This window comes from Neolamprologus brichardi, chromosome 5, assembly GCF_056152115.1.
Source record: "Neolamprologus brichardi isolate AB-2024 chromosome 5, ASM5615211v1, whole genome shotgun sequence".
NCBI lineage: Eukaryota > Metazoa > Chordata > Actinopteri > Cichliformes > Cichlidae > Neolamprologus > Neolamprologus brichardi.
The window spans coordinates 30,880,713-30,908,710 of record NC_142108.1 but is presented as its reverse complement, the minus strand read 5'-3'; the positions used below and the strand labels follow the sequence as shown (position 1 = coordinate 30,908,710).

Genomic DNA, 27,998 nt, shown 5'->3' with positions numbered 1-27,998 from the left:
GAGCCCTTTAATGTAGGAAGTGATGCAATATCTCACTGATTGCAATACTTACCTGACTAAAGGTTGGAGCTGCAGCTGCCAGTGTAGCAGGCAAACTTGGATGCTTGTTTGCATATAGTGATGACACCGTGAAGAACTGCGATATGAAAAGTTGTTTGGCTGACACAGTTATTAATTCAGCAGCCCTGTTTGCTTACAGTGACTTACTTTTTACTTATTGTTGTGGTAATTAATGTTACTGAGCCGCGTGTCTCACGTGCAGCAACTTTTTGTCTTATTTTCCCGCGACGCCTTCGGTTATAGACATTTATATGTAAATACAGTACAGTGTACGTGCATGTGAGTGTGTGTTTTCTGTGTGTATACAGATATGGCAGTGTACGCGGAAACCCTTTGAAGTTCCTCATTCAGTCTATATTCCTCTTCCTCATGTCTCATCTCTCTTTGAACACCGTGTAGCCATGATTATTAAAGCCGCCTTCTTTCCACTTCAAACGTATGGAATGAATATGGATATGATATGACACCAAGCTCTCCACCCTTTACTCCTTTCCAGTCCTGCCGTGTGGTGAAGTTTGATTGGCCCAGCGATTTTAAATCATCTCCGTGGGAGATAAACTTGTCATTTATTGGCTTGTCTTTCAGACGCCGGAGCTGTTTGGAGCAATTATTACATTGATTATTGGAAACGATATGAAAATTGGGGAAAATTATTAAAACCATGTCTTACTTCTCATGTGCTTTTAAATATCTGTTATCTCTCCTCTAAATATATCGTTTATGACATTGTAGTTTGCATAACTGTGTAGCCTCAGGATGTTTTCTGCAGCGTTATGGCACGTGGGTTTGCATGAATCCCTTAAAATATAAACAACACATCATTTATACCAGCGGTCCCCAACCCCCGGGCCTCGAACCGGTACCGGTCCGTGAGTCGTTTGGTACCGGGCCGTGAGAGTTGAGGCTCATGTGTGAAATGTATAGTTTTCAGGGTTGTTATCGGTTTTCAGCGTTATTTTGTTATCGTTTTTATCGTTTACTCGGTTTTCCTGGGTCTTTTCACGTGTGTTATGAATAAATTTTCTTTTTTTCGGTACTGGTACTAGTTTTATTTTGTTGTATTTATCCGCGACACCTTAAAGGCCGGTCCGTGAAAATATTCTCGGGCATAAACCGGTCCGTGGCGCAAAAAGGGTTGGGGACCGCTGATTTATACTTCACACCAATGCTTTTCCAGAACATGTGTATTTACAGCTTCCTTCGATTGCAGCGGGCTCAAAAACACAAACCAAAAAAGTTGCTTGCAGGTGTGCTGCCGTACAAAACCATCATCACATGCAACAGTAAATGAATCACTTGTAGATGTTTGTTTTTGGGTTCTGTGCTTGGGTTAAACATTAAAGGTAACCATATGAAGAAGAGGAAGAAGTGCAAAAAAACTGTCAACGATAACAAATCATGAATAAAAAGAACAGATGTTGGCTTTATCGGGCAAATTTAAATGTGTTATCAGTGGTTGCTTTCACGGCACTGAAAAGAGGCTCTTTGTTTTGAATGGCTTCTCTATAGCACGGCTTAGCTGGATAGGCCTGTAGCTACAGTTTGTAGGTTCAGACCTGCATGCCTGTTAGAATAGTGTGTTTTGAACAGATGATTTGAAGATAGAGTCGTTTGGCCATAGCTGACCAAAGATAGCTTTTGAAAGACGTATCTCAAACCACTGTGAAGCATGATGGTGGAAATACTTAGCATTGCCTCACTGCTTCGGAGACTGGGCAGCTGCAGTTGGTGATTCAGCTATTAATTGTGCATCATACCAAAGAAAATAAACGTCAGGCCATCTGCGCTTCAAATGTTGACGCTGAATTGGAGGTGGACCTTTCATAACGATTCTATAAATCCACATTTTAATGGCTCCAAAAGAAGAAATCCAGGGTTAGGTTATAACATTGTCGAAAACATTTGAATCCCACAGATATGTTACGGGATTAACAGACAGTACATGCAAGAAAATCCCCAATCATCTTCAACTGAGGAGCAGTGTTGCCAACTTAGCGACTTTGTCGCTATATTTAGCGAGTTTTCAGACCCCCTAGCGACTTTTTTTCTAAAAAAAAGTCGCTAAAAAAAGACGTGAAAGCGCATATCGCTTTTACTCTCAACAAGCAGCGGGTGCTGTAACGCAGTCAGTTCTTCTTTTACTCTTTTACTCTTATGCTGTTTTGTGGATCAGGTTTAAAACTACTTATAAACACACACACACAAAGTAACTCCACCAGAGTGCCTATTTCGGGTCACTTTTGCCGGTCCAAGCCCGGGTAAAGGAGCAGGGTTGGAATTGTGACATTAAAAAACAATAATTGCTAAAATAAATTTAATTTGTAGTTCTAAATAAACTCTAAATGCATTTAGGACGTTTTTTACTCACTTTATGTCTCTTCCACGATGTTATTTCTCTCTCCAACAACATAGATTACAATTACATTAGCATGACCAATTATGCAAATTAGGCGATGACGTCATTTAGCGACTTCTAGCGACTTTTAGGACAGCCAATAGCGATTTTCCTTACTGAGGAGTTGGCAACACTGCTGAGGAGTGGCCATAAATTCATCAAGTAGCTGCAAAAGAATGGTGGACAGTTACACAAAAAGGATATCACAAGGTTATTTCTGCTGAAGGGGCAACACTGTAGCACTGTGTTCTGACACTATAGATACTCTTTGGATTTTAGGAGGATGCATCTTGTGTCCCTTGATATATCTGTTTCAAATAGTTACATATTGTGTAATATGTCATGTGTACATATATCATGTACATATGATATACATACTACATATACGTGTGTGTAAAATGTGTATTTTTTGAAAAGATATGCATTTCAGAAGAAGTCATTTTAAATATGAATGAATGTTTTGGAAAATGTTTGACTAAAACATGCGCAGCTACCAAGGAGGCGTATAATCCCTAAAGTACTTAATCCAGTGGCCTCTCCGGATTGCTGATTTGACTGAAACATACTGATGGTATAACGCCACGTCCTTCCTACTGGTAGTTCAGCGTGCTACGTGAAACATTTTAGACGTATCTGAAACTTATCCAGGTATTAAATAGGAAACGTTAAATGAAACCTGAGACGATTTCGATGCATTTTCCTCTGCTTCAGTGCTCACGACTGTGTGGTGGTGTGCAGAGTATTTCTGACGTCCAACGAAAGGGTTGACGAGCCAGCTTTCCAGTTGGATCAATAGCTCAATCAATCAGCTGGACTGCTGCTTGCTTTTGTTTGTTCAGCGCAGAACGACTCTCACATGGTTTCTTCCCCTCGTTATGTTTCTGATTCTCAAGTTTAAGTATTGTTTATTTGCACGAATGAGTAACATCCAGCTCGCGCTCCTTCTGTCTCTTTCGTTCTCGTTGCTTTCAGCGCACGGGCAAAATGCTGGCTAAATGATGGATGGGAGGGTCAGCAGGGGTTCAGTGAGTGGAGGAAGGATAATTGCCTGCATGGGATTAACTGTGTTTTGTTTGGTCTGTGCATGGATGAATGATAAAGACAGCCTCTGCTTGATTTTCTGCAGGACGGAGCTGCTAGTATGTGTCCATTTTTTTAATACACGGAAAAGGGTTTTGCCTCTTAATTTTTATTGTACGTTGTATGTTTAAGGCTTATCAGATGTATGGCTCTGAACATGGAGTGAGCTGCTGATGTTGTTGATGTAGACAAACTCTTACTTCAGGACCACGGTGAGTCTCTCCTGCTCTCTTTCCCTCTTCGCATGCATGCACAAATTGTATGCTTTCCACTCCTTCAACTCACTTTGACTTGCATGCACACAGTCTGAGTTAAAGTGGAAACACTCAAGCAAAGGCAGACAGACAAATGCGGTTTTTCTCCCTCCTCACTTATTTTCATCTATTTTTATTTCGTCCCTAAATTCCTTCATATTTGGTTGTTGATACCGCGTCATAATCCCTGCGCCCTCAGTCCCTGGCACAAACCACTCTCAACAGCCTCGACAGGGTGCCTGTGTCTGTCTCTGACACCATATGGTCTTCGCTGTTTTGTTTGGGCGAATGACGCCAGTGCCCGCTCTGCTGCTATGTGACCTGCAAATAGACACTCTGGTCTTATTTTCCTTTTGTAGATGCTGACGTGAGATCTTAAATATTTTTATTTTGCTATTGGTGAAAGAATTCTGAAATTGTAACCACAGTGACGGTAATTAAAATGTTGAGTCGTGGAATTATAAAGAATTTGCTGAGATACTTTGTCTCCACTTTGAAAACTGTCTTAGCTGTCGCCCTTTGGGAGAGTCATACTGAAATCCAGATTAATACAACCGAGGACTTTAACCCTGCTGTAGCAGCCTAATTTGCACACAGTATAATAAACCATGCAGGCTCTGTTGTAGCAGCGTGTGGATCGTCTAATCTGCTTTTCCTTTACTTTATTTTTTGATGTCTTCTTATCAGTTAGTAATTTCAAAGAGTAAAGACAGGAAAAGGCAAACAGGTGTGCAGAAGCGTCATTAAAGCTCTTCCTGTTTGCGTGTGGAGAAGAGCACGTCCTGGACCCTCTATATGATTACTGTTTGTTTTTTATCTTCTTTTTTACGCCCAGGGTAAGTTGTAATTTTGGCTTATGTAAATAGCAAATTACACATTACCGAAGCCGCGCAGCAAGATTGTTAAGCCTAAAAGCAACTACCACTCTCTGCTTAGTTTTGTGTAATTACTGCATCTAACGGTGCTGCGCTCCGGTCTCGTTGTCAGTGCAACTCATCAGCACTTGCATGAAACGTAGCAGTTGTTTGGCCGTTAGATTTTACAAACTGTAACTAAAACTCCCAGTGATATGACAAGTCAGAAAAACAAATGGCAAGATGGAAAGGATATGACCCAAACTGTGGTTGAACCTTGCTGCGTGCATACTGTTTCCTGTTTGCTTGCTTGCCTCGTGCCTCTGACTTCTGCCTCTGTCCCTCCTGAACTTAGCTGCACTTTTAAATAGTGCAGCTAAGTTTTTTCGGGGGGTTTAACTTCAGAGCCACCAAGGTTATGATACTATTTGTTATTAGAAAAACGTTTTAGTACACTATCATTTCCTGTAACAAACTGCCAGGTGTATTTTTAGATGAAATTACTGCATTACCAGTCAGAATACATTCTAGCATCAGTGTTTGCTTTTTCTAGCAAAGACATCTATGAATACCAGACAATTAATATAATGCAGTTATATTTCTAAATATTTCTCCACTGCCCACTTTATTAGGTACATCTTTCTAGTCTCAGGTTGGATCCCCTTTTGTCCTTAAAACTGTCTTACAGATTCAACAAGGTGCAAACATTCCTCTGAGATTTTGGTCCATATCAATGCGATAGCATCGCACAGTTGCTCCAGATTTGTCATCAAAATTACTCAGGTAGACTGTGGTGTTTAAACAATGACTGGTTGGTTTTAGGGGCCCCAATATCCCCCACACCATCACACTACCACCAACAGCCTAAACCACTGGTACAATCAGGAAAGCCAACATGATTTGTAGCCTCAGTTTCCTCTTGTTAACCTACATCCAGTGTGGTCTTCTGCTGCTGTATCCCATCTGCTTCTAAGTTCAATACTTTGTGTATTCTGAAAGATCTCTTCTACATACTTTGGTTGCAGTCAGCAGGTGTTTGAGCTATTGTTGCCTTCTTATATGCTTAAAGCAGTCTGGACATCCTCCCTTGGCATCAACAAAGTATTGTCACCTAGAGAGCTGTAGCTCACTGGGTATTTTCTATTTTCCTAACCATTTTCTGTAAACACTAGAGATGGTCTCAATAGATCAGCAGTTTCTGAAACACTCGGACCAGCCCATCTTCCACGGTCAAAGTCCTTTAAATCACCTTTCTTCCTGATCCTCCGTCATCCTCATTTAAAATTTAAGGAGGTCATCTTTGAAATGGTAAATGGCCTGTATTTGTATAGCGCTTTATTAGTCCCTAAGGACCCCAAAGCGCTTTACACAACCTGTCATCCACACATTCACACACTGGTGATGGCAGCTACATTGTAGCCACAGCCACCCTGGGGCGCACTGACAGAGGTGAGGCTGCCGGACACTGGCGCCACCGGGCCCTCTGACCACCACCAGTAGGCAACGGGTGAAGTGTCTTGCCCAAGGACACAACGACCAAGACTGTCCAAGCCGGGGCTCGAACCGGCAACCTTCCGATTACAAGACGAACTCCCAACTCTTGAGCCACGATCGCCCTTTACCATGTGTGTATGCTTAAATGCATTTAGCTGCCATGTTATTGTCTTATGATATATTATATATTATAATATATTGTCTTAGTCAGAATTCTGAGAAAAAAGTCAGAATTCTGAGAAAAAAGTCAGAATTCTGAGACTAAAGTCAGAATTCTGACTTTTTTCTCAGAATTCTGAGACTAAAGTCAGAATTCTGACTTTTTTCTCAGAATTCTGACTTTTTTCTCAGAATTCTGACTTTTTTCTCAGAATTCTGAGAAAAAAGTCAGAATTCTGACTTTAGTCTCAGAATTCTGAGAAAAAAGTCAGAATTCTGACTTTTTTCTCAGAATTCTGAGAAAAAAGTCAGAATTCTGACTTTAGTCTCAGAATTCTGAGAAAAAAGTCAGAATTCTGACTCTCAGAATTCTGAAAGTCAGAATTCTGACTTTAGTCTCAGAATTCTGACTTTTTTCTCAGAATTCTGACTTTTTTCTCAGAATTCTGAGAAAAAAGTCAGAATTCTGAGAAAAAAGTCAGAATTCTGACTTTAGTCTCAGAATTCTGAGAAAAAAGTCAGAATTCTGACTTTAGTCTCAGAATTCTGACTTTTTTCTCAGAATTCTGAGATTAAAGTCAGAATTCTTTTCTTTTTTTTTCCAATGTCCCTAATCCTCTTCCGTATCAATGCGTAATAGCTACTTTACAATTTAAATTGCTTCCCATTTTTCTAATGTGCAAAAGGGACGTTAGCCGATGTCTCTTTAGTTATTCTATTCATAACGTGGTATGGCTTTTATTCACATTCATTACATTTTGAGGAAATGCTGAGAAATGCTCCTGTGTGCCTTGCAGTGCACTTCCTGCTAGTGTCAGCCAGACTGTCTTCCAGGCAGGCAGTTCTTCCACCCATATGCTGCTACAGACGGGTTTTACTGCAATTCTCTATAGCCGTGGGGGGTTGCATATTCTTTCCCGTGCTTTAATAACAGTCGGATTATCAAGGTTCAGCCAGCTATCCCTGGCCACCCTCACATCAGCTCACAGCTCTGTTAAGCTTCTTCCATTCCTCTACTACTCTGCTTTTATTATTTTCTCACCTAGCTCTAACAGTGTGGTCTTGTTGTATCATTTGGCTTATCCCCAGCTTCCAGACCTTTTCCTTTCTCTTGTCTTGTCCAGCATCCCTGGACTCTCCCATCCTCAGTGACGTGAGGTACAGCAGGTCTGACTGTTGCTACGTAGCTCGGGATGTTCCCCTTCTGTTCACGCTCGTGTGTTTGCAGATTTGCTTGTAGGGATGGTGGGTGTATTTACTGTCAGTGTGTGAGGCTGTATTTCTATGTGTCTGGCAGAAAGTTAGATGTTCTCTTATGTAAGTGGGTCTTGGCTGCATAAAGCAAGGGTTTAGCTTAGGGATGCTGGCTCAGGTGGCGAGATGGAGACAGATGCTATTTTAGGTATACTGCACTCCTTACATCTTCCATACGCATGAGCTATTCACTCACATGGGTCTCTTTTAACAGGATGAAAGGACAATAGAAAAGTGGTGCACTGTGGTTGTGTACAAATATCAGCACTTCGTCCTCCTGCTTGTCTACTAAATATAGCAAAATAGGAAGTGGGAAAGAAAAGTTTATTTTATTCGTTTGTGAATGTTATTGCAGTGATCCGTGCCGTCACTGAGCTATTTTTGTGCAGTTGGTGGATTATTAGAAGCCAGTTGTTAGTAAATAAAAAATGCAATAAATGCCTAAAGATCAAAATAGTCTTGCTTAATGTTAGGACCAATGCAAATTCCAAAATATAAAAATATAAATTTTACATTGATGTAAAACAGAAAAGACAATTGGATCAAATGACTTGAAAGAGAAATTTCACAAAGAGAAAAACCCTGCCAACTCTAAAATAGAGATTTTTTTATAGCTCGGTGATTTTTGACAGCTTAATGCAGACTTCCATTTTTAGCTCTGAAAGGATTCAGATTCGCTCTCTTTGAACCTGCACAGCACCAGGTGACATTTCTACATTGTTCTCTCCCAGCTTCGGTAATCTCTCCCTCTCTCTCACACTGTGTTTCTCTGTCCATGTGCCTGTTTCAGAGCATGGCAAAGTCCTGGCTCCTGTCTTGCCTACCCTGCACTGTCCCAACTCAAATCACAGACCAGCATACTTCCAGCAAAGCTTGCTGAACAGGACTGTGGGAAAGCCATGCTCTCTGGTTCTTGGCGGCGCTCTTTCGGTCATCAGCAGCCTGCTGCAGGATCTGCAGTGAACACCAGGGGGATGACGGTGTGTGGAGTCCCCAGTGGTACAGTGGTCCTCGAGGCCCAGTATGACTACAGCTACCGCGGAGCAGACGGACGGCAGGTTTGCATACGGGAAGGTGAACGCTTTATTCTCCTGAAGAAGACGAATGCTGATTGGTGGCAGGTGAGAAAAAAAAGTTTCTTTTCTCTATCTTTTGCGTCAGTGGACTCATAAATATCATGAAAATGAAAACATATATAAATAGAGCAACATACTGTAGGTTTCTGAGAAGGATAAATTCATATTTTACTAGAAGCCTTAGAAGATGTTGCTGGGCTAAAAAAGGATGTCAACACATAAGTGACAAAGACTTCCTTCCTTTACAGTAGAAAGAAACATGTTGGGTCCTATAGAACACATTTGCATGAGGTTATTTTGTTACAACTTATTCTTTCAAACTTTAGTAAGCCTTAACATTAGGGTGTCTTGATGCATACTCAATCATCCAGGTAAGTAAATCCCAAAAGGTTGATTCTGTTCATCTGGATGTAGCATTTTCAGTGGGAGAAACATTTCGTCACTCATCCAGGTGACTTCTTCAGTCTCAGCTGACTGCAGGTTTCCCCAAGCCTGTAAACATTAAACATATTTAGCGTTAATTACACTTTAATGGAAAAGTGTGTGATAGACATGCTGGACCACTGTGTGGATATCATGCATTGCCTGCCTTAAATGTGAAACGGACACGCATGCTTACGTTACAGTACCATCAGGGAGAGATTATATATTTAAATCCAACAAGTCCACGGTGGGTATGAAGGACATTCCAGGCTCCTTTTATGGTAAATGGCCTGTATTTGTATAGCGCTTTTACTAGTCCCCCCTAGGGACCCCAAAGCGCTTTACACACCCAGTCATCCACCCATTCACACACTGGTGGAGGCAGCTACAGTTGTTGCCACAGCTGCAGACTGACAGAAGCGAGGCTGCCATATCGCGCCATCGGCCCTTCTGGCCAACACCAGTAGGTGGTAGGTGAAGTGCCTTGCCCAAGGACACAACGACCGAGACTGTCCGAGCCGGGGCTCGAACCGGCAACCTTCCGATTACAAGGCGAACTCCCAACTCTTGAGCCACGATCGCTAGAAACGATTAAACTAGATGTCTGATAAAATATGACATCCACACAGTGGACCAGTGTTTCAGTTACACTCTTTGCTGTGATATCGGATTGAATGACAACACTCTAGCCAATGTTGAAACTTTAGAAACCAGTGGGGGGCATCATAGTCCTATGTCCATCTTTCATATACATAACAATAATATTTTTACAATAAAAACAAATTTTAAAACTTTACATTGTGGGCACGGTGTATCTAGAACTGCCTCAAAATATTTGAGGACTATAAATACCTTGGAGTACACATTGACAATAAACTGGACTGGGCTAAAAACACCACAGCACTTTACAGGAAGGGCCAGAGTCGTCTCTATTTTTTGAGGCGACTGAGGTCCTTCAACATCTTCCAGAAAATGCTCAGGATTTTCTACGAGTCTGTTGTGGTCAGTGCGATCCTCTATGCTGTTGCATGCTGGGGGAGCAGGCTGAGGGTAGCAGATTCCAACAGACTCAATAAACTGATCCGTAAGGCCAGTAATGTTGTGGGGATGGAGCTGGACTCCCTCAAGGTGGTGTCGGAGAGGCGGATGTTGTCCAAGATAAAGACAATGTTGGATAACACCTCCCACCCGCTCCATGACACGCTGGTCAGTCACAGGAGCACGTTCAGTGAGAGACAGAGTACCAAAAAGCACCACTTAACACACTGATTACTGCTACAACTACACATGTTTCTTTTCCAGCTATTTATTAATGAGTGGCTTTGTATATATATATATATATGTATATATTGTACTATTCTTAGTTAGCGTATTGTCTGTCTGATTCTGATAAACTGCCTGTAGGTTAAATTAAATCCTGACTTCTGTCCAAATTGTGAAATCTGTTTAATTTAAGAAATGGCAACAATGGCAGGTCTGTCCTATATTATACAACTACAATAGATTTACATGTAAAACGTTGCACCACGGTCTAGCGTCTTTTCTCCTTTTAGCTATTTTGTGCCTGCATGTCTCCTTTCTCCTCCATCTTCCTGTCTGTGACCCAGAAATCAGTCTTAGTACGCCGTGTTGAAGGATGTCTCCGTACTTAAAATGAACCCAGAAGAGTGAAGGCTGAGGAGAAAGGAGGCCTGCCAGAGGAGCTATGGCGGAGGATACAACTTTAGTGTTTTTACCTTTTGTGCATAAAAAGATACAGTTGATGATGGACTACAAAATTCTGCTCATTTGTATTCATGCTTTAGTTATTTAAGGTGCTTAACTCCAAGATCAAAGTTGTGTCCGTGTGTGTGTGTTTCTTAAAAAAGGTATGCTTTGTCACATTGGGTTACATTGTGAATTTAAAAGTAGCTCTAAATATTTAAATGGTCACCTGTTGCGTAAAATCCAGCAGTAGACTGGAACACAACAGTGAGCCGACGATGAGTGAACGATGTACACGTGTGTTTAACTGACACCACGATGACTTCAAAGCACGGACGAAAACGCACACTCAACACAGAAAAGCCCCAGCCGGCCACATGATTCAAACCGAGATCCTCTTCTCTATGAGGCAAGAGTACTCACAACTGTAACGCACATCCGGTCACATCAAAGGAAAAAATACTGCACACTAGTTATTCAGATGTAACTGTTACACTGGAAAAACTACTCAGTTAATGTTCACTTTAGCCACTGAGCTCATTAAATGATGTGGGCTGAGAAAAAGGATGCTATTTTTTTAAAAAGGAAGTTGCGGGTATACTCGTTGCATGTGCTTGATGTCAAAATGAGCTGTATCATTAAACATTTCCGCAACCCCTTCAGCCTTCAGCTGTTTGTTGCCGCTCGGTTGGACTAAAAGCATTTATGTAGCAGAAAAGAGAGAAACCTGTTCTGTTTGTTCTCTGGCAGGTGCGGAGGATCGGGGCAGCCAGTAAAGCAAAGCCGCTGTATGTCCCTGCCACGTATGTGACGGAGGTACCTATCGTGCCCATGCCCTCCCCTCAGCGGCTGACTGCAACTGCCTCTCTGAACACCAACTTTAGGATACTGCCACGAGTGTCACTTTCTCCCAGCGCAACCGGAGCTACGAGTAATGAACAGCGTCAAGGTAAAGTGCAAGTTTAAGTATGTCAGAGGCAGTTACTAAAATTACCTGTGGTTGAGGCTTTTTAGTTACAAAACTGGCTGTGTTGCTTTTGCAATTACAGACAAATAAGTTTAGAACAAATGTGGAAGTATTCGTTTTTTCATCTTCTCCTGCAGTGAACAAACTCCTCTATCACTCCATGGAAAACCTCAACTCCAACAGTGCCTTCCAAGGTCTGAAAAACAACACCAGCTTGGATAGAGGTCACTTCCCAACTTTGCCCCTTTCTGGATTCACCTTTGCTTCCAACTCACCCACCTCCTCATCAGGCCACCTTATGGTCCCTGGGTCTCAAGCTACTTCCACAGCAGAAACAGCACCTACAAATTCCAGGGTGGTTCCCACAATCACCCGGAGCCAGAGCTCAAACAACCTGCCTGAAAACCTGATGGAGAATCCGTATGATGAGGTGGGCGGCGGCTTCAGCAGTCGCACAAACCACAGGATTCCCAAGAAGTCTTGTAGCCAATGGGACGTAGCAGGAGCTTCAGGCAAGAACAACCATCTGCAGGTAGGTCGAGTCAAAAAAAAACCCAACAAAAAAGAAAAGGCGAAGGCATTTGCAGCACTGTATTTGCGACTAGTTTGTCTGCTAGTTTGACGTCTTGTGATCAGGCCCTACTTGTTATTCAGTATACAAGACTGAAAACCAAGGGTGATAGAGCTTTTGCTGCTGTGGCCACCAGACTGTGGAATTCTCTTCCTCAGAACTTAAGATCTGCAGACTCAGTTTTTTAAAAAACAGCTAAAAACACATCTTTTTAAAATTGCATTTTGTTAACTTTTGACTGTTTTTGTTTTATGCCTTGTGAAGCACTTTGTGATCTTTTATCTAGAAATGTGCTATATAAATAAAATTTTACTTACTTACTTACTTACTATGATTTTGGTTGTGCTGTATTTTAGGAAGCTCTTTGAAAAATTAACTTTTTTGAACTTAGTGACAGTTTCATAAATCCTGGCAGCAAAGATGGTAATATCGATAATATAGACAGGGGTGCAGGGCGGTCGTGGCTCAAAGAGTTGGCAGTTCGTCTTGTAACCGGAAGGTTGCTGGTTCGAGCCCCGGCTCGGACAGTCTCGGTCGTTGTGTCCTTGGGCAAGACACTTCACCTACCGCCTACTGGTGATGACCAGAGGGGCCGATGGCGCGATATGGCAGCCTCGCTTCTGTCAGTCTGCCCCAGGGCAGCTGTGGCTACAACTGTAGCTGCCTCCACCAGTGTGTGAATGTGAGAGTGAATCAATAGTGGAATTGTAAAGCGCTTTGAGGGCCCCGAAAAGCGCTATATAAATGCAATCCATTATTATTATTATTATTATTATTATATAAGTGGTCCGCAGGTGCGCATTCGCTGTCAAAATAAAAGACGCGCAACACATAAGAAGTTGCAATGCGTGTTTGCGTACATAAGATTTTCTGGAGGAGGACAAAAGTTTTTTGAACTCTTAAAGATGTTGAAGAAGCTCCTTTAAGCAGTTACTTTGGTATTCCTTCACCTCCAAAGACATGTTAGAAGGAGTCCGAACCACAAAAGAAGTGCGTATTCTCAGAAAAGTGGTTGCAGGAGGTGAGCTGGCTTCAAACAAATGATGAACGCACAGAGATGTGGTGCAGAATATGCCATGAAAATCCCACTCTAGCGGACAAAAACAGCCTTTTATATGCACGCAAACCCGCGTTGCAACTTCTTATCTTGTGCGCGTCTTTTATTTTGACAGCGAATGCGCACCTGCAGCCCACTTATGTGCACCCCTGATTATAGATGTAAACATTAGTTTTCTGCTCTTGTTTTGTTGAAAGGAAATGATTTTTTCTCTCATCTTTCTGTCACCAAGTTTGACTGTATTAGTATATATTAGTAGTTTTTGGCCTTTGCTGTAGTTTTCTTTAGATTTATTTGATTGGGGGCCTTTTTAGACACTTTGGCCCTGTGACAGTGATACACAGTGGGAATATAGTGACACACAATGGACAAGCACAGGAAAGCAAAGATCACAACCCTGGAATGATATCATAGGTGACATTTGGTACTCATCTACTCAGACTTCTGAACCTGTGAAGTTTTTTTTTAATGATGAATGCTTGTTTAAAAAAAATCACGTATTTAACTTTGACAGACATTTAATTTCCACAGCACTGTACGTTTCTGAAAAGCAGTCCACATGACGTTTGTATAAGTTTGCCAAAAAGAAGGTCGAGGCAACAAAACAGATAAATCAAGCACTCTGTCTGCAAACAGTTAAACTTAAAGGCAGCAGTTCTTTAAATCTGATAGCCCACAGCTACCTGTTGGACAGTTTTCACTTATCATCCTCATACTTCTGGATTAAACAGTGAAGGTAAATGATGGAAAATGACATGCAACTCAGATTGAATGAAGTGATGTAATTTTAAAGTCTTTAATCTCATGCAAAGGTCATATCTCCGTTTAATTGGTGATTCTAAATGGGTCACAGGTAAATGTGCGTCTGTCTTGGCCCTGCAACAGGCTGCCAACCTGTTTAGGGTGTACCCTGCCTATCCCTGGGATAGGATCCAGCTATTGCTGTGACTAATCAAGTAAAATTGGAATAAATCAAACACAACAATATAAAAGATTAAAAGACAAATCGTAAGATTTATAGCAGCGTCTGCTACATTCTTTCCATCGAAGTTAAAGACATTTGGATAAAGTGTAGCAAAGGACAGCATCGGCACCTCTAACTTTGACCCCGTGTATGGAGTAATTACTGATGTCTGTACTGTTGGAATTTTTTTTATTTAGCTGAATTCATCTAATAAAATATATGATTTGAATATTAGTAGAAGCAAACAACTACAGGAATACCACAGGACGATAAAAATAGAAAAATCCTAATGTGTCTTTTTTGATTCCCACATAATGATTAAGATCAACTGCGGCAACAGTTTTATTTATATTAGTGTTCGACCTTAATAATCCTCCTAGAGCAGCAATCAAGTTGTGGTGACGCCAGAGCTTCCCAGTGTTACATCAGAAGGTATTACACAAGGCCTTGTTGGTGAGACAAATACTCAAGGTTATTCTTCTGCAAGTGGGAAACTCCCACAGCTTAGCATCCCAACTGTCTGTCCAAATAGACTTTTCCTCCGACTGAACCGTGCTTCCACAAGACACTTGTAACTGTGGGTACATGTGATCTCAGTGGAAATGACAGTCCTCCCTTTTTTTGTTTTTTATCTCCAATCTCTCTTCCATCCAGTCTGTCTCCGTGTCTGTTCCTCTCACTCTCTGAGGACCATGTTCTTTCAAGCCTTTAATACCAGTAAGCAGGATTATTGCAGCCACATTCAGGTCATAACTCCCTGTTTATCAACCAGAAAACACTCTCTAACCACACATTCCTGCCAGGCCTTCTTGTAAGTGCTGCCACAGTGATGATGAATTTCAGCTTAATTTATCTTTTTGTCCTGCACGGGCGAGAAATCTATTTAAACAGTATTTTTATGGGAATTTGTCTGAGCCATTAGATATTGCTTCGTTACAAACCACAAGATAATTACTAGAGGTGGGAATCACCATACATCCCACGATACGATATTATCACAATACTTAACGCACGATACGATATTATTGCAATTTTTTAAAATATTTTGCAATATTCAGATTCTGTACATAAAGGTAAACTTTATCAATATTCATTTGATCTAATATCAAAGTCTCACACTCAGTCTTTCTCTCATTTCAGTTTGATTGTTGACAAACTGAACGGTTTGTATTACAGTCTAGTCCAACTTAACTGAATCAACCATCTGGTACAATTATAGCTATTCTGAACTACGCAATTTATGAAAACTATGCAGCCCCTTCAGCAACTGAAGAATTTGAAAGTAAATTAAAACAAAATATAATTTTACATTAAATAAAAAAGTTTTAAACTTAATTAAAATAAAACATGTCTTAAATTAAAATAAGTAAACTGTCATGTTTATTGCTGCCATAAAACAGTTAAACACATTTGGACAGTGAAGGAATGTCAGGATTCTTGCTCAGAAAAAGGATCAACATGCTCTGAAGTCAGAGCACAAAAACCTTTTTTGTAACAAAATATCGATTTCTGCTGTCCCTGTATCGATACATTATTAGCAAACAAAATATCACGATACTACACAGTATCGATTTTTTCCTCCACCCCTAATAATTACTGTGATTGATTGTTGTACATGGTGTTCAAAAGCAATTGGCATTGATATGGTGCCATAATGCTTTCCATATGTATGTAAAGGCTTTCCAGAGGATTGTGGAATGTGCCTGCAAGCCTTTGAAGTGATGCTGACTCATAAGCTGAAACTCACTGTCACATTTAGCCTATATGTGTTCCATGGTGTCATGGTCAGGGCTCAGCATACGTGGAGAAGCAGTGGGTCAGCAGAAGCAACAATAAGAGATTTCGTATGATGCTACATGCTGGAAAAAATAATGCACGTGAGATGAAATAAGATCAAAACTCTGTTATGAGATTGTTCGTCAAATACAACTTACCACATGCAATCATGTGGAAAAGAGCGTTTTCACACCACTCTATGCAGTCCCATGAAAAACTAAGTACGCCCTTTTTCCTTCTATAGGAAATAACAGGGCAAGTAGGAGCCAACCGCTGCTAACCAAATACACTTGATCAGCAAGTGTGAACACCCCTATAAAAAGCAGAACTTCATGGCAATCTAATTACAAAACGACTGAAAAATATAGTCGTCTGCAGAAAGGAACGTGTTAGCGCAGCTTTGCTTTGCAAACTTGCATCTGATAACCCTACAAGGTTTCTGCATCAGTATACTTTGGAGTGGTGGCCATAATGCACAATACCACATTTGGTAAAAACTAAAAGCAGCATATCAGCACCAACACTTTATAGCAGGTGTCAAGCATGGCGGTGGAGAGGTGATGATTTGGGTTTATTCTGCAGACACAGGATCTTGCAGTTACTAAGCTGAAGATGAACTCATCTGTTTGCCAAAATATGCTCGAGTCAAACGTGAGGCCCTCTGTCCGACAGCTAAAACGTGGCTCATGCAATAGGAAGATGATCCCAAACACACCAGCAAATCTACAACAACACCGAAAAGGAAAGAAGCAATAGTCTGAACACCTCATACAGTCATGCACAGCTGCATCATCCACTGTCTAGACTTTTGTACCCACAGAAACTCGACCGTTCAAGCGAAGCGCGGGTGCACAAATGATACCACGTACCTACATTTAACTGCATTCATAAATTCACATCTGCAACAATTTCCTTCCCGAAACTTTTCCCAGCCGCAGAAACGAACCATCAAAATTAAAATGTTACACAAATTAGTTGCTGCACCGAGCACATTTTTACAACACGTCAGTCCTTATATATTTAGTACAAGTGCTAACTTCTCTTTCATGGTTATGTTATTTTGTGGTAGCGAGCGACCAACTCTTAATATTTGTCCACTGAGTATGACTAGAGATGATGATGAGGAGGTCGTGTAAAATAAAGAGAAAGAGAGAAAGAAATGATGCATAAGAGTGTCTTATGTTCAAACAGCCCAACAATATACACTACAGGTGATGTCACTGGTGTGACAGTTTCACTTTAATAGATAAAAACAATAGTTGCAAAACATATTTATGATTAATAACACTGATAATGGCTCTTTTGGGGTAGGGATAGCTCAGTAGGTAGAGTGGTTGCCCCATGATCCACTGAATCCACTGAACGGCTGTCTTGAGGTACCCCTGAGCAAGGTACCGTCCCTCCACACTGTTCCCCAGGCGCCCAATGGCTGCCCACTGCTTCACTGAGTGAATGGGTTAAATGCAGAGAGGAACAAACAATTTCTGGATAGGGAAACATTGTATATGTTATATTGTGCTTTGCTATTACCATACATGAGTTATTGTGTAGAGGTTTGGGGAAATACATATAAAAGTAATATTCAGACTATAATCATAATGCAGAAAAGGGCCATTAGACTAATAAATCAGGAGGGGTATAGGGCTCACACAAACGCGCTCTTTATTAGGACGCAAGCTATAAAATTCCAGGATCTGGTGAAGTTTAAAAAAGTGCAAATAATATATAAGGCAAGGAAAGGGATGCTCCCAATCGAAATAAGTAAATGGTTCTTAGAAAGAGAAGGGAGGTATAATTTTAGAGGGAAGTGGAATTTAAAATGACAAAGAGTAAGAACAACATTGAAAAGGATGTCTATTTCAATAGCGGGAGTTAAATTCTGGAATGAGTTAGAAGAAGAAATAAAGGTCAGTAGTGATATAAACCAGTTTAAAATAAAACTCCAAAAAGAAATTTTAAATAAGTATAAGAATGAAGAAAATGCAATTAAATTAAGTTTATTGTCTTCTGCAAATTAGCAAATCTAAATATAGTTTAGTTGAACATGGGAAAATATTTTTTTTGTGATGTTATGTTCTAAGTTGAAGGCGTTGTTTACGTTTTTGTTGCTCAAATTTAGATGATGAGGATGTAAACCTGAGGGGGTTAAATAAGTATATACTTCTGCCTACTGCTTTTCAAATAACTGCATGGAATGATTTTATGAAACGTTGGTGAATGTATATGTTTGAAATAAAAAAGAACTGAACTGAACTGAATTTCCCCATGGGGATCAATAAAGTATACTTTCTTTCTTTTGTGCAGTTTATAAATCAAGCAAGTATTAAGTGTCTGATATAATTACTTTTCATTTTAAGGCAAAACAAAATGTCAAAAAGTGTTTTGGGACTATGGGATTGGATTCATGTCGTCTTTATTCTTGATTTTCTTGTTTGAGAATTAATTTACTTGCTGAATACATTTAATGTGCATGTTCAGGCTTCTGCTACAGCACAGGATCACAGTAGTAAAACATGGCTCTCTTTGGCCTTATTAAGAAAGATGTTTTGCTATATCTGCTGAGGTAGACAGAAGTCAGCAGTGGGACAGGAAGCTTCGGGTGACACAAAGGCCCAGTGCTGCCCCCTGGAGTAAACTACCATCACGTTGCTCATCATACACACCATGCTCCTTCAGTTAATAACTGAAAGGCAGCGTTACGTAACAGGGATCAACCAGCTTGTAAGTCAATCAGTTTCTGAATTATGCTTCAACTATATTTGATGCAAAAATGATCTTTAGTGCTTCAAATTTATTTAAGTGGATTTATAGATCGCCTTCTCTTGTAACTGCGTCTTTAGTGCTCTCTGCCAGGGTGAGTGCAGATTATTACAATGGCAGGTTATTCTGTAATAAGAGGATTTATTTTTTTTTCTGTTTATTGCTTTATATGGGATTTCAGTCTCTTCTCGTCTCTTCTTTATGGGATTTCTGACTGCCTTTGTTGAAGCCACAACAATCTGCTGTTAGTCGTTTCCAGTCTGTGCACTTATTTTTTATTCATGCGCCATAGTTGAGTTGTTGAGTAAGAATACTTGAGTAACAATTTGGAGTGAAATGCAAACATTTTAGGCATTAAAAGTTTGGTTTTACATACGAAGACATCATGGAAAAAAAATAATTTTTTTTACCAGGTCTTAAAATGAGGTAAATGAAGCCTGAGATGATCAACAACATATGACATATTGTGCTATGTCATGATTTATAACTAACCCAAAATACAGAAGCAGTGTGTGGGGAAAAAATCATGATTCAGTTGCTTGTGGAACCACTTTTAGCAGCAGTAAGTTGAAGTAGTTGTTTTCTGTATGACTTTATCAGTGTCTCACATGATTTGGAGGAATTTCAGCCGTCGCTTCTTTAGGGCATCGCTTCAGTTTGTTGAGGTTTGTGGGCATTCGTTTTTGCACAGCTCTCTTAAGGTCTCACCACAGCATTTTAATCAGGTTGCGCTCCTGACTTTGACATTCTGACATTCTGTTATAATTTGCTGGCGAGCTTGGGGTCATCATCCTGTTGACCCAGTCTCTCAGACAGATGGCCTCACGTTTGACTCAAGCATGCTTTGGTATTCACCTTGCAGTCATCTCAGTGACTGCAAGGTGTGAAGGTCCTGTGACTTGAAAACAAGACCATATGACCATGCCTCCACTACTGTGCTGACAGCTGGTATGAGGTGTTTGATTTTTTTCTAAATGTGGCACTTATGTGCATTATGACCAGACATCTCCAATTTTTGTTTTGTCTGTTCAAAGGACGTTGTTGCAGAGGCTGCAATTGCTCACTGAGGCTTGTAGAGTGTGGAGCTTTGGGGACAATTTGCTGGGACGTTCACCAAGATTGTAGCATTGTTTTAACTCACCAGAATGCTCCAGACCTTCTTGCCGACGACCACTTAATCAAGTGTGTCTGATTAGCACCACCTATCTGCGACTTATCCTCTTAATTCCTATGAAAACGGGAAGGGTGTGCACACTACTTCTGCATTTTAGTTTAGCTTTTGTTAAAAGATTAATCCCACTCTAATATGTCAGGTTTTGTAGTACATCTGAGGTTGTAGTTAGAAAATCTTAGAATATTTTTTGTCCTGATATGTAAAACCTGAGACTTTACCATTTTACCTTGAATGTATGGAATTAATGTTAAATGGTAAAGACTTGTGTAGAAAAACAAGAGTAAACAGTGATTGTATGAATGGGTGAATGAGGCAAGTTGTATAAAGTACTTTGAGTGCTACATAGGAACCATTTACACACGTGTATTTTTTTCTTACTATTTTATTTTCCATTTGATTCATTTATTTAACTCATGTTTTTATTAATTTGCATTTTAAATTTTTGCATATTAATCTTTAATTTCATTAGCAGATTTTGGCAGTTTCTGTCTTACATAAAGCATAAAGTTGAGCCAGAAAAACTCGACTACTGTACACGATATGTCTGTGAAGGTTGTGTTTTGGTTTGAGGCAGAGTTCCTCAAGTTCCTTCAAAATGCAATATTTATTCCTTTCTGAGCAACTTTTACATTTAAATCTCACATTTTTCCTTCTTATACACTTTTCACTTTGGCTCTCTTTCTCTGCTTCCTTCCCTCTTATTTTTTCTCCTTTCCCTTGTTATTATTTATACATAAAAGGTTCCAACAGAGTCTTATCTCTCCCAGCTGTCCTGGCAGGACTCTCCACTTTATACTGAAAAGCAGACAGAGAAGCGTCAGTCACAGCCAGAGCCACCTAGCCCCGCTCCAGGTGAGCCGCCTCTTCAGATCTTGGGCCTATGGGAGCAGTACTCTGACGCGACCACAGGCAGATGGTACTATGTCAACAGCATTACCAAAGAAAGGTCCTGGAAACCTCCTCGCCGGGCCCGTGGTCAATATACCAACCAGGTAAAATATCCATCTCAACAGGAAATCCTTCAGTGTTCACTCTTCCTCCCTTAATTCAAAGTTTTTCCTTTTTTCCCCCAGTTGCTTTATTGTGTAACAGTTTCCAGAGTTTAATGAAAGTGTCTTCTCATAAGAGAGACCATAGAAGAGGGTCAGGGTGTACAAATGAAAGAGAATGCTCATTTATATGCTCAAATGGTTTGACTGCATCAGCACTAAAAGGGACCTTTTCATTAAAAAAAGGCTTGGTTGTCATTTTTTCTTTTTACGTAGACAGAGCATTGAAGACACGGCGATCACACATCCACAGCAGGAGAGATCGATACTATGCTTGTTCTCGCGTTGGCAAACGGTCACATTGAACTTAAAATTAGGGATGCAACGATACCAATTTTTTCAAACCGATACGATACCGATACTTGGATCTGAGTACTTGCCGATACAGAGTACAAAAACCGATACTTCTACCACACACACACACACACACACACAAATACAATTAATTGGAAGACAGGTTTTATTATATTCCCTGCCAATAAAAAATAAAATCTTAATAAAAATGACCACAAAAAAATTTCAAGTGAAAAATAAGCACTTCTGTTAAATTATTGCAGAGTCTCCACATTGTAATTTTACAAAATATCACTGAACTATTGGCACTGTCTCGAGCTTTCAGAATAATAAATAAACACTTCTGTTTGGAATAAAATAAATACAAATTAGGTTTGCGAATAAAATAAACTTTTAAATTATTGCAGTTATTGCGGTCCACACTGCTGACATTTTGTTTAGCCTAGCTACAGCAGCCTCCAGTTTCTCTTTTTTATCTGGAGCCGCCAGTCTCACTCGCCTAACCCTGTGCCTGTTTAGCGCGGGATGTCCCCCTAGTGGCCAATCTAAAAAACTACAACAGAAATGACAAGCCACCCAGCCATTAATGAAATAAGTTGGTATCGGTTCATGGTATCGGTTAACTTTTACGAGTATGAGTACACACACATTTTACAGTATCGGCCCCGATACCCGATACCAGTATCGGTATCGGTGCATCCCTACTTAAAATTATCTGGTGTTTTCTTGTGATCCAAAAACTTTGCAGGAATCCTTTTCCCCACACAAGCAGTGGCATTGTCCTGGGTATTTTGAGGGTTTTTTGTTTCTTTTTTTTAAATTATAATTTTACATAGGTTCATAGGTTTATTGTTACTTTTGATTTTCTTGCTCAGTACCTTGGTTAGGATTCTGTGAGTTCCATCGCTTGTTTGCTAGTGTTTCCCGGTGGCATGACCCCAGCATGCCCACCACGTTGGTTGTTTCCCTGCTGGTAACTCATCACTCATCTACATTCATTTATGATACGCACGTTGCGTGGGTATACAGTACAAAGCCCTTAGTGTCTCAAGTAAGTGTTCAGCTACTTCCTGTTTTATTTTGTCACCAAAATAAAACGTACTTCTTGGAAAGCACAACTTATGTCTTGTAATTTGCTTTTCGTTTTACTTCCCGTCTCATTATCCTCGATCAGACTCACCTGTTTCTTTTTCCTTCTCCTCGTTAATTCTCTGATTCCTGATTTACCTTGATTTTGTAACATTTTGGGGTCTTCTTGCCTCTGTTTCAGATTTTAGTTTTTGGACTTTAATCAACAAAATAAGCAGCTCGCTTTGTGCTGTTGAACTCTGCCTTTAACTTCTTTAACTTCAACAGGACAAGCTCTGCAGAAAATTTTGGTTACATTCATGTTTACTTGTCTCTTCTTGTAGAAATACTGAAAACAGTTTAGTACATGCAGAGTCTCCACAGGTAAACACGTGTTTCATACTGAAACTGTGCCAGAAACGCTTTCCAGAACTATGCAGTTTTTTCTGAAAGTGAAATGAGGAATTGCACGTTTAATATTAAGCCGCAGCGACTAACTGGTTAGCTTTGCATAATGTACACGAGAAAACAAGAAGACACTGTGAACCTGACTCTGTCTAAATGTAACGAAGTCCACGCAGTTTTTTGTTTGTTCACTTTGTGCAGTAAATTCAAAAGAATGTTTATGAGGATTATTTGCTCAGCTGTTTATTGGCTTATTTCCTGGAAATTGTTAGGATGCCTAGGTTGTTGACCCAGGGTTTTGAGTTTATTGTATTATTTATCTTTTCTATTCTTTGGTTTCTTCGTTAGAGTCATGTCTTATGGTTTGTCTCTGTGTAATCCTTAGTTGCTGTCTCCCCTGTCTGCTATATCCCCGTGTCCAGTCAGTGTCTGTGTCTGCCCTGGTCCCACGTCTCTGTCATGTTTCCTGTTTTATTTTGAAGGTCCTTATCTGATGTTAATGTATCTGGTTTCGCTTCCCCTTGTCTTGTTAGGCCTGATTTGCCCCAGCTGTGTTTCCCTCCTGTTACCCATTCCCTGATTGCTCCCTCTGTGTATTTAAGCCCTGTGTTTCTCTGTGTCCGTGTCGTGATCTACCGTTTATCTAGCTGTGTGTGCTGTCAGTCTGTCTGTGTACGTTTATTTTGGATACTCAGTTTTGTTACTTTTTTGAGTTTAACATTAAAGCTGTTTTGAGTTTAAGTTTTCCCTCCGAGTGCCTGCACCTTGGGTCCTATTCCTGTCTGCACACAGCCGTTCCATAACAGAAATGTCCTTTGTTGTTTCCCTTTAACCCTTTAAAACCGGTCGGAGCGGGCACGTTCTGTTTTGCGTAACTATTTTTAAATCCCGGTAGCACTGCAACCACGTAAGCTAGCGCAATAATTTTTTTTGCATATGAAACCGGAGGAGTTGTACTTACATCTTATGCCATCAGCTTGTCCTCGGTCACAGTTTCCTTCCACATATAGCTTTGCAAAAACTGCATAAAAAGCGCTTGCAGCAACAAAAACATAATATTCCAGAAACACGCTTTGCCGATCCGATCAGCTGTTCATAACACTTCCTACATTGGATTAGATGTCAGCGCGAACTATCGCATGTCCGCCATGACCTGCCCGAAACCAGAAGTGACGTCATTTTCGCGGAAATGTAGTTTTTTACCTTCCGGGCCTCAATGAGCCTATACTGGTGTTTTTAAAAGTTATGTTTGACTTTATGACTTTCTGTGTCGTTTCTGGGATGCTTAGGACTCATATTGCACTGCTGGAAATAGTTTATTTTGATGCATATGCTGCTTTTTTGCAAATTTGCATTATAATATTTATTTTCGTTTTTCCTGCAGTATATAAAAATTGGTGTATTTCAAAAATAAAACTATGAAGACACTCAAAATAAATTTCCTGTGGTGGGAAAATATTTTGTGCAACTTTTTTGTATTTACAGTTTTGAGGGATAAGCCTCTTAAATTTCTCTAACTAGAAATATATGTTAAAAAAACAAAAACGATTTTCAATTTTTTTGTAGTTTATTGCACTTTTTTGCAATTTATGTAATTACTATGCACTTAATTCATACATATTATTAAAATCTAGGCTGTATTGGTTGTATTGATGTATAGCAACTTGAAATGCTCCCAAAAATGGCTCCACAGCATGTAAAAATATAATATAAGCTCTGGCGGACTTGGTTCTATGGTAGGTCTTAAAGGGTTAACCAGTCAAGCATTTCACTTTGCATAAAACAGCATTTGCTGTCAGTTTAATTTTTACATTAAGTAGTTTCAGTTGTGAAATCGTATCCTCATTAAGCACGTTTATTTTGCAAAATATAGCAAAAGATAAATAAATAAATAAATAAAAATTAGAAAATACCATTTGCTACTTGGAGTAGAGAGCAGTCTGACAAAAGGTCCCAACTTTATTACATTTTATTATCATTATTTAAAACTGTGAATGGGTATTTATAATAACATTGGAGGCCAATCTTCTAATATTCATAATAGGTAGTTTAAGTAAGGCCCTTCCTGTTTCATATCATATACTTTTTTGCCCCTTTGGTAGGCCGGTCCAGGACCTCAGACGTTACCCAGGGACACCAGCCATCTGTCACTATCCCTTACTGCAGCAGGAAATGGAACAACGCACAGGGTAAGTATACTGTCCTTCAGGGGAGGCAGTAACATCCAAGTATATTGAAGCCATTTCATTTAAAACCTATTAGCTTAATTTATAGTGACACAACTTTGATGCTTGTAATCCTAGAGTAGGTTTGTGAGTTGAGATGGTGAGCAATGAAGAAAATAAATAAATCATTGGACATGGTCAACAACAATAAACGGCGCTCAGTTGGTACTTCAGGGTTAAAAGTGTGCTAAGAAAATATTCCCCACCCCGTTACACCACCGCCGACACCAGTCTGAATCATTGATCCACGGCTGGATGAGTCACTGCTGATATTTATACTACACGACCTTACTATCTGAATATCACAACAGAAATTAAGACTCATCACACCAGGCAATCTTTTCCAATTCTCTACTGTCCAGATTTGCTGAGCTCGTGTAAATTGTTGAGTTTACACAAACTCAGTTTTAGTTTCTCGTTCTTAGCTGACAGGAGTACAGCCTGTTATGGTAGCAGAAGGGGTTTTGCACATCTCCGGCCTCTTCCCAGTTGCTCGGCTCCTGCTATTTTTAGAAAGCTTCCTGGAAGTTAATTTCTCATCAGTTGCACATGTACAGTTTGGATTTGACCATGGACCTCAACTTTGGAATTTGCATGCCCTTATTTAAACATGCAGGTGTATATGTGCAATCGACCAGTGGCCTGTCCAGCACCCTGCCTCTCGGCCTGTGTCAGCAGGGACAGGCTCCGGCAACCCTGCAAATCTGAATTGTTTGAGTGGATGAAAATGGATGGAACCACGGTCTGCCCTACTGACCAGACAGTGGGTCTCAAACTTCAAAAAGGAAATCCAACTTAAAGTTTTTGCTGTTTTAATACTGTGGACGTGATCCACTGAGCATCGCAAATGAGCAACTTCCAGGAAGAAATCCAAAAATAGGGAGAGCTGGAAGGTGAGGTGCACAGTGAGATGTCATGAACCGAAGTTCAGTACACAAGCTGGGCCCAGAAGCAGAGACAACACGCACAGGAGTACAAAAAATAAACTTTATTTCAACTAAAGGTGTCCCGGAAGGGTCAAAGGAAAACACGCGAGAAACTGGAAAAACCAAGGGACCGGGGGATGAGTTAGGCAGGAACGCCGTAATTGGGACTGTGGGAGGCTGCAACAGAAAGAGGAAGAGAGTTACTGGGGAGCGGGGAAATAGCAGCATACATGGGGGAGAGTAAGAGTCTTACAGTCAAAGCGAGGCCGTGGGAGCCGGAGGGAGGGGTGAGGGTCCGCGGGGGAGCTCCAGGAAAGTAGAGGCGATCGGTACCGGAGGCGATCCAAACTCCAGACGGGCAGGTGGCTCAAAAACACGCCGAGCTGTTACCTGAGCGCAAAGGAAAAGATTAGCGTTTGTTCAGGTAAATGAGGGTTTTCACAACCGCCTTCCCGTGGGTGTACGTTACCGTTGTGAGACGACTAACGGACTGGCGTGGAGCAGCTGGCTGGGCTGGATCAAATAGTCCACCTGATAATCGCCTGAGATGGGATGCAGGTGTGGAGTTAACAGCCACACCCGTGGGCGTGGGCATCCCATCAGCTCCTCGGACACCGGGCCGCGGACCATGACATGAGACATCTATCCAGGGACAGTCAGCCAAATTTAAATCATGTATTATTTTATTAATTTAAGTTTTTTAAAAGCAGAATCACGCAGAATGTGGATTGTATATCATACACACCGCTCTCACCTCTCTCACATGGATACATTATGTTATGTTTTAACCAGAATGCACAAGATCAGCATCGTGCTCCAGATTAAAGCAGGCAGCCATAGGCAGCCCCCAAGGTCATAAAAAGGAGATTATATCTTTCTTGTTGTTTCATCTGGCTATCTAGTTAGCTGTCTAACTATTTATCACATGCCCTCTCACACCCTTTCTCTCAAATGATGTCTTTCATTGGGCTCATACCTGAAGGCAATGACAAGCTAACGCCTCTTGATGTGGCGCAAATGAGCACATGCTATCAGTGCCGCACGGAGACAGACAGAAAAGCGTTTTCAACCCAAAACATTACAAAACAGGACTAAATTTAAACCACTCAGTGAAACTTACCATCTGCCTCAAACCACCTCCTGAACTCACAGATACACAGTAAAAACTTTCAGGGCATCATTCATTTCATCTTCACGTTCCACACAAGGAGGATTTATAGTGTTCAAATGAGGAAGTAACTTTGTTGTCTATAGCAAAGGTTTTTTTTCAGTTTAGGCAACAGACGTCAGTGTCTGAAATTGACACGTTCCCTGGATCTGTGACGACATCTACGTGGTGAAGCAAGGCGAGCAGCCTGATGCAGATTATTAGAGATAAGCATTTTGCATCTAAAGGTTGCGTTGCTTCACTGTTGCGTCAGTGTTTCAAATTTAATGTTGCTCATCAAAAAAATACCCACATGATCAAAGCAGTGATTCCCCCCCCCCTTCAAGTCAGTTTGAGATGCATACTGTTGACCTATATGTGTCACTTTTTATTCTGGGGTACATATACAACCCAACAGGAACTGCACCCGTGACACGTGTCGATGCATACTGCATGCCGCACAGGTTTATGACCCAGGTGTTGAAAGCCAAGTGGCCCATATTATTTGTTGGCCCAGATAATTCTAAAAGTCTTTTAATTTTTAAAAGCCTTTTTAACACAGCTCTTCTGTTAAAGACAGAAGCATTACGTGTATTTTTTTCTTTTTTTCCCCTAGTACTTTTTAACTACCTTGACAAAAATCTGTAAATGATTAAGATAATTATACACATGACGATTTTCTGAGTCTTGCTTGTAGGGATTTGCTTCTGCGTTGTTTCGTGTGAATTCTCTGAGTCAGATGAAATAGTTAATTTGATGACATCACCCTGGGAATTTTCAAAATCCCAGGGTGATGTTTCAGGGTGATCACTGTTTCATTTTGCAGATTCACTCTTTTGCTGTGTCTTTGCAGGTTGCACAA

The 27,998-nt window shown here is 40.5% G+C and overlaps 1 protein-coding gene across 3 annotated transcripts in view; it reads left to right on the top strand.

Annotated features, from left to right (window-relative positions):
* Nucleotides 1-27,998, top strand: part of arhgap9 (Rho GTPase activating protein 9) — a 54,613-nt gene that overhangs the window by 5,736 nt on the left and 20,879 nt on the right. For 2 of the 3 annotated variants that reach the window (XM_087841037.1, XM_087841035.1), the window contains exons 2-6: nucleotides 8,341-8,671; nucleotides 11,504-11,702; nucleotides 11,858-12,252; nucleotides 20,763-21,014; nucleotides 24,941-25,027. In XM_087841037.1, coding sequence (XP_087697163.1) covers nucleotides 8,450-8,671; nucleotides 11,504-11,702; nucleotides 11,858-12,252; nucleotides 20,763-21,014; nucleotides 24,941-25,027 — 1,155 coding nt within the window. In that variant the 5' untranslated portion in view covers nucleotides 8,341-8,449. The remainder of the gene's footprint in view (nucleotides 1-8,340; nucleotides 8,672-11,503; nucleotides 11,703-11,857; nucleotides 12,253-20,762; nucleotides 21,015-24,940; nucleotides 25,028-27,998) is intronic. The other variant, XM_087841036.1, reaches the window with a different exon arrangement.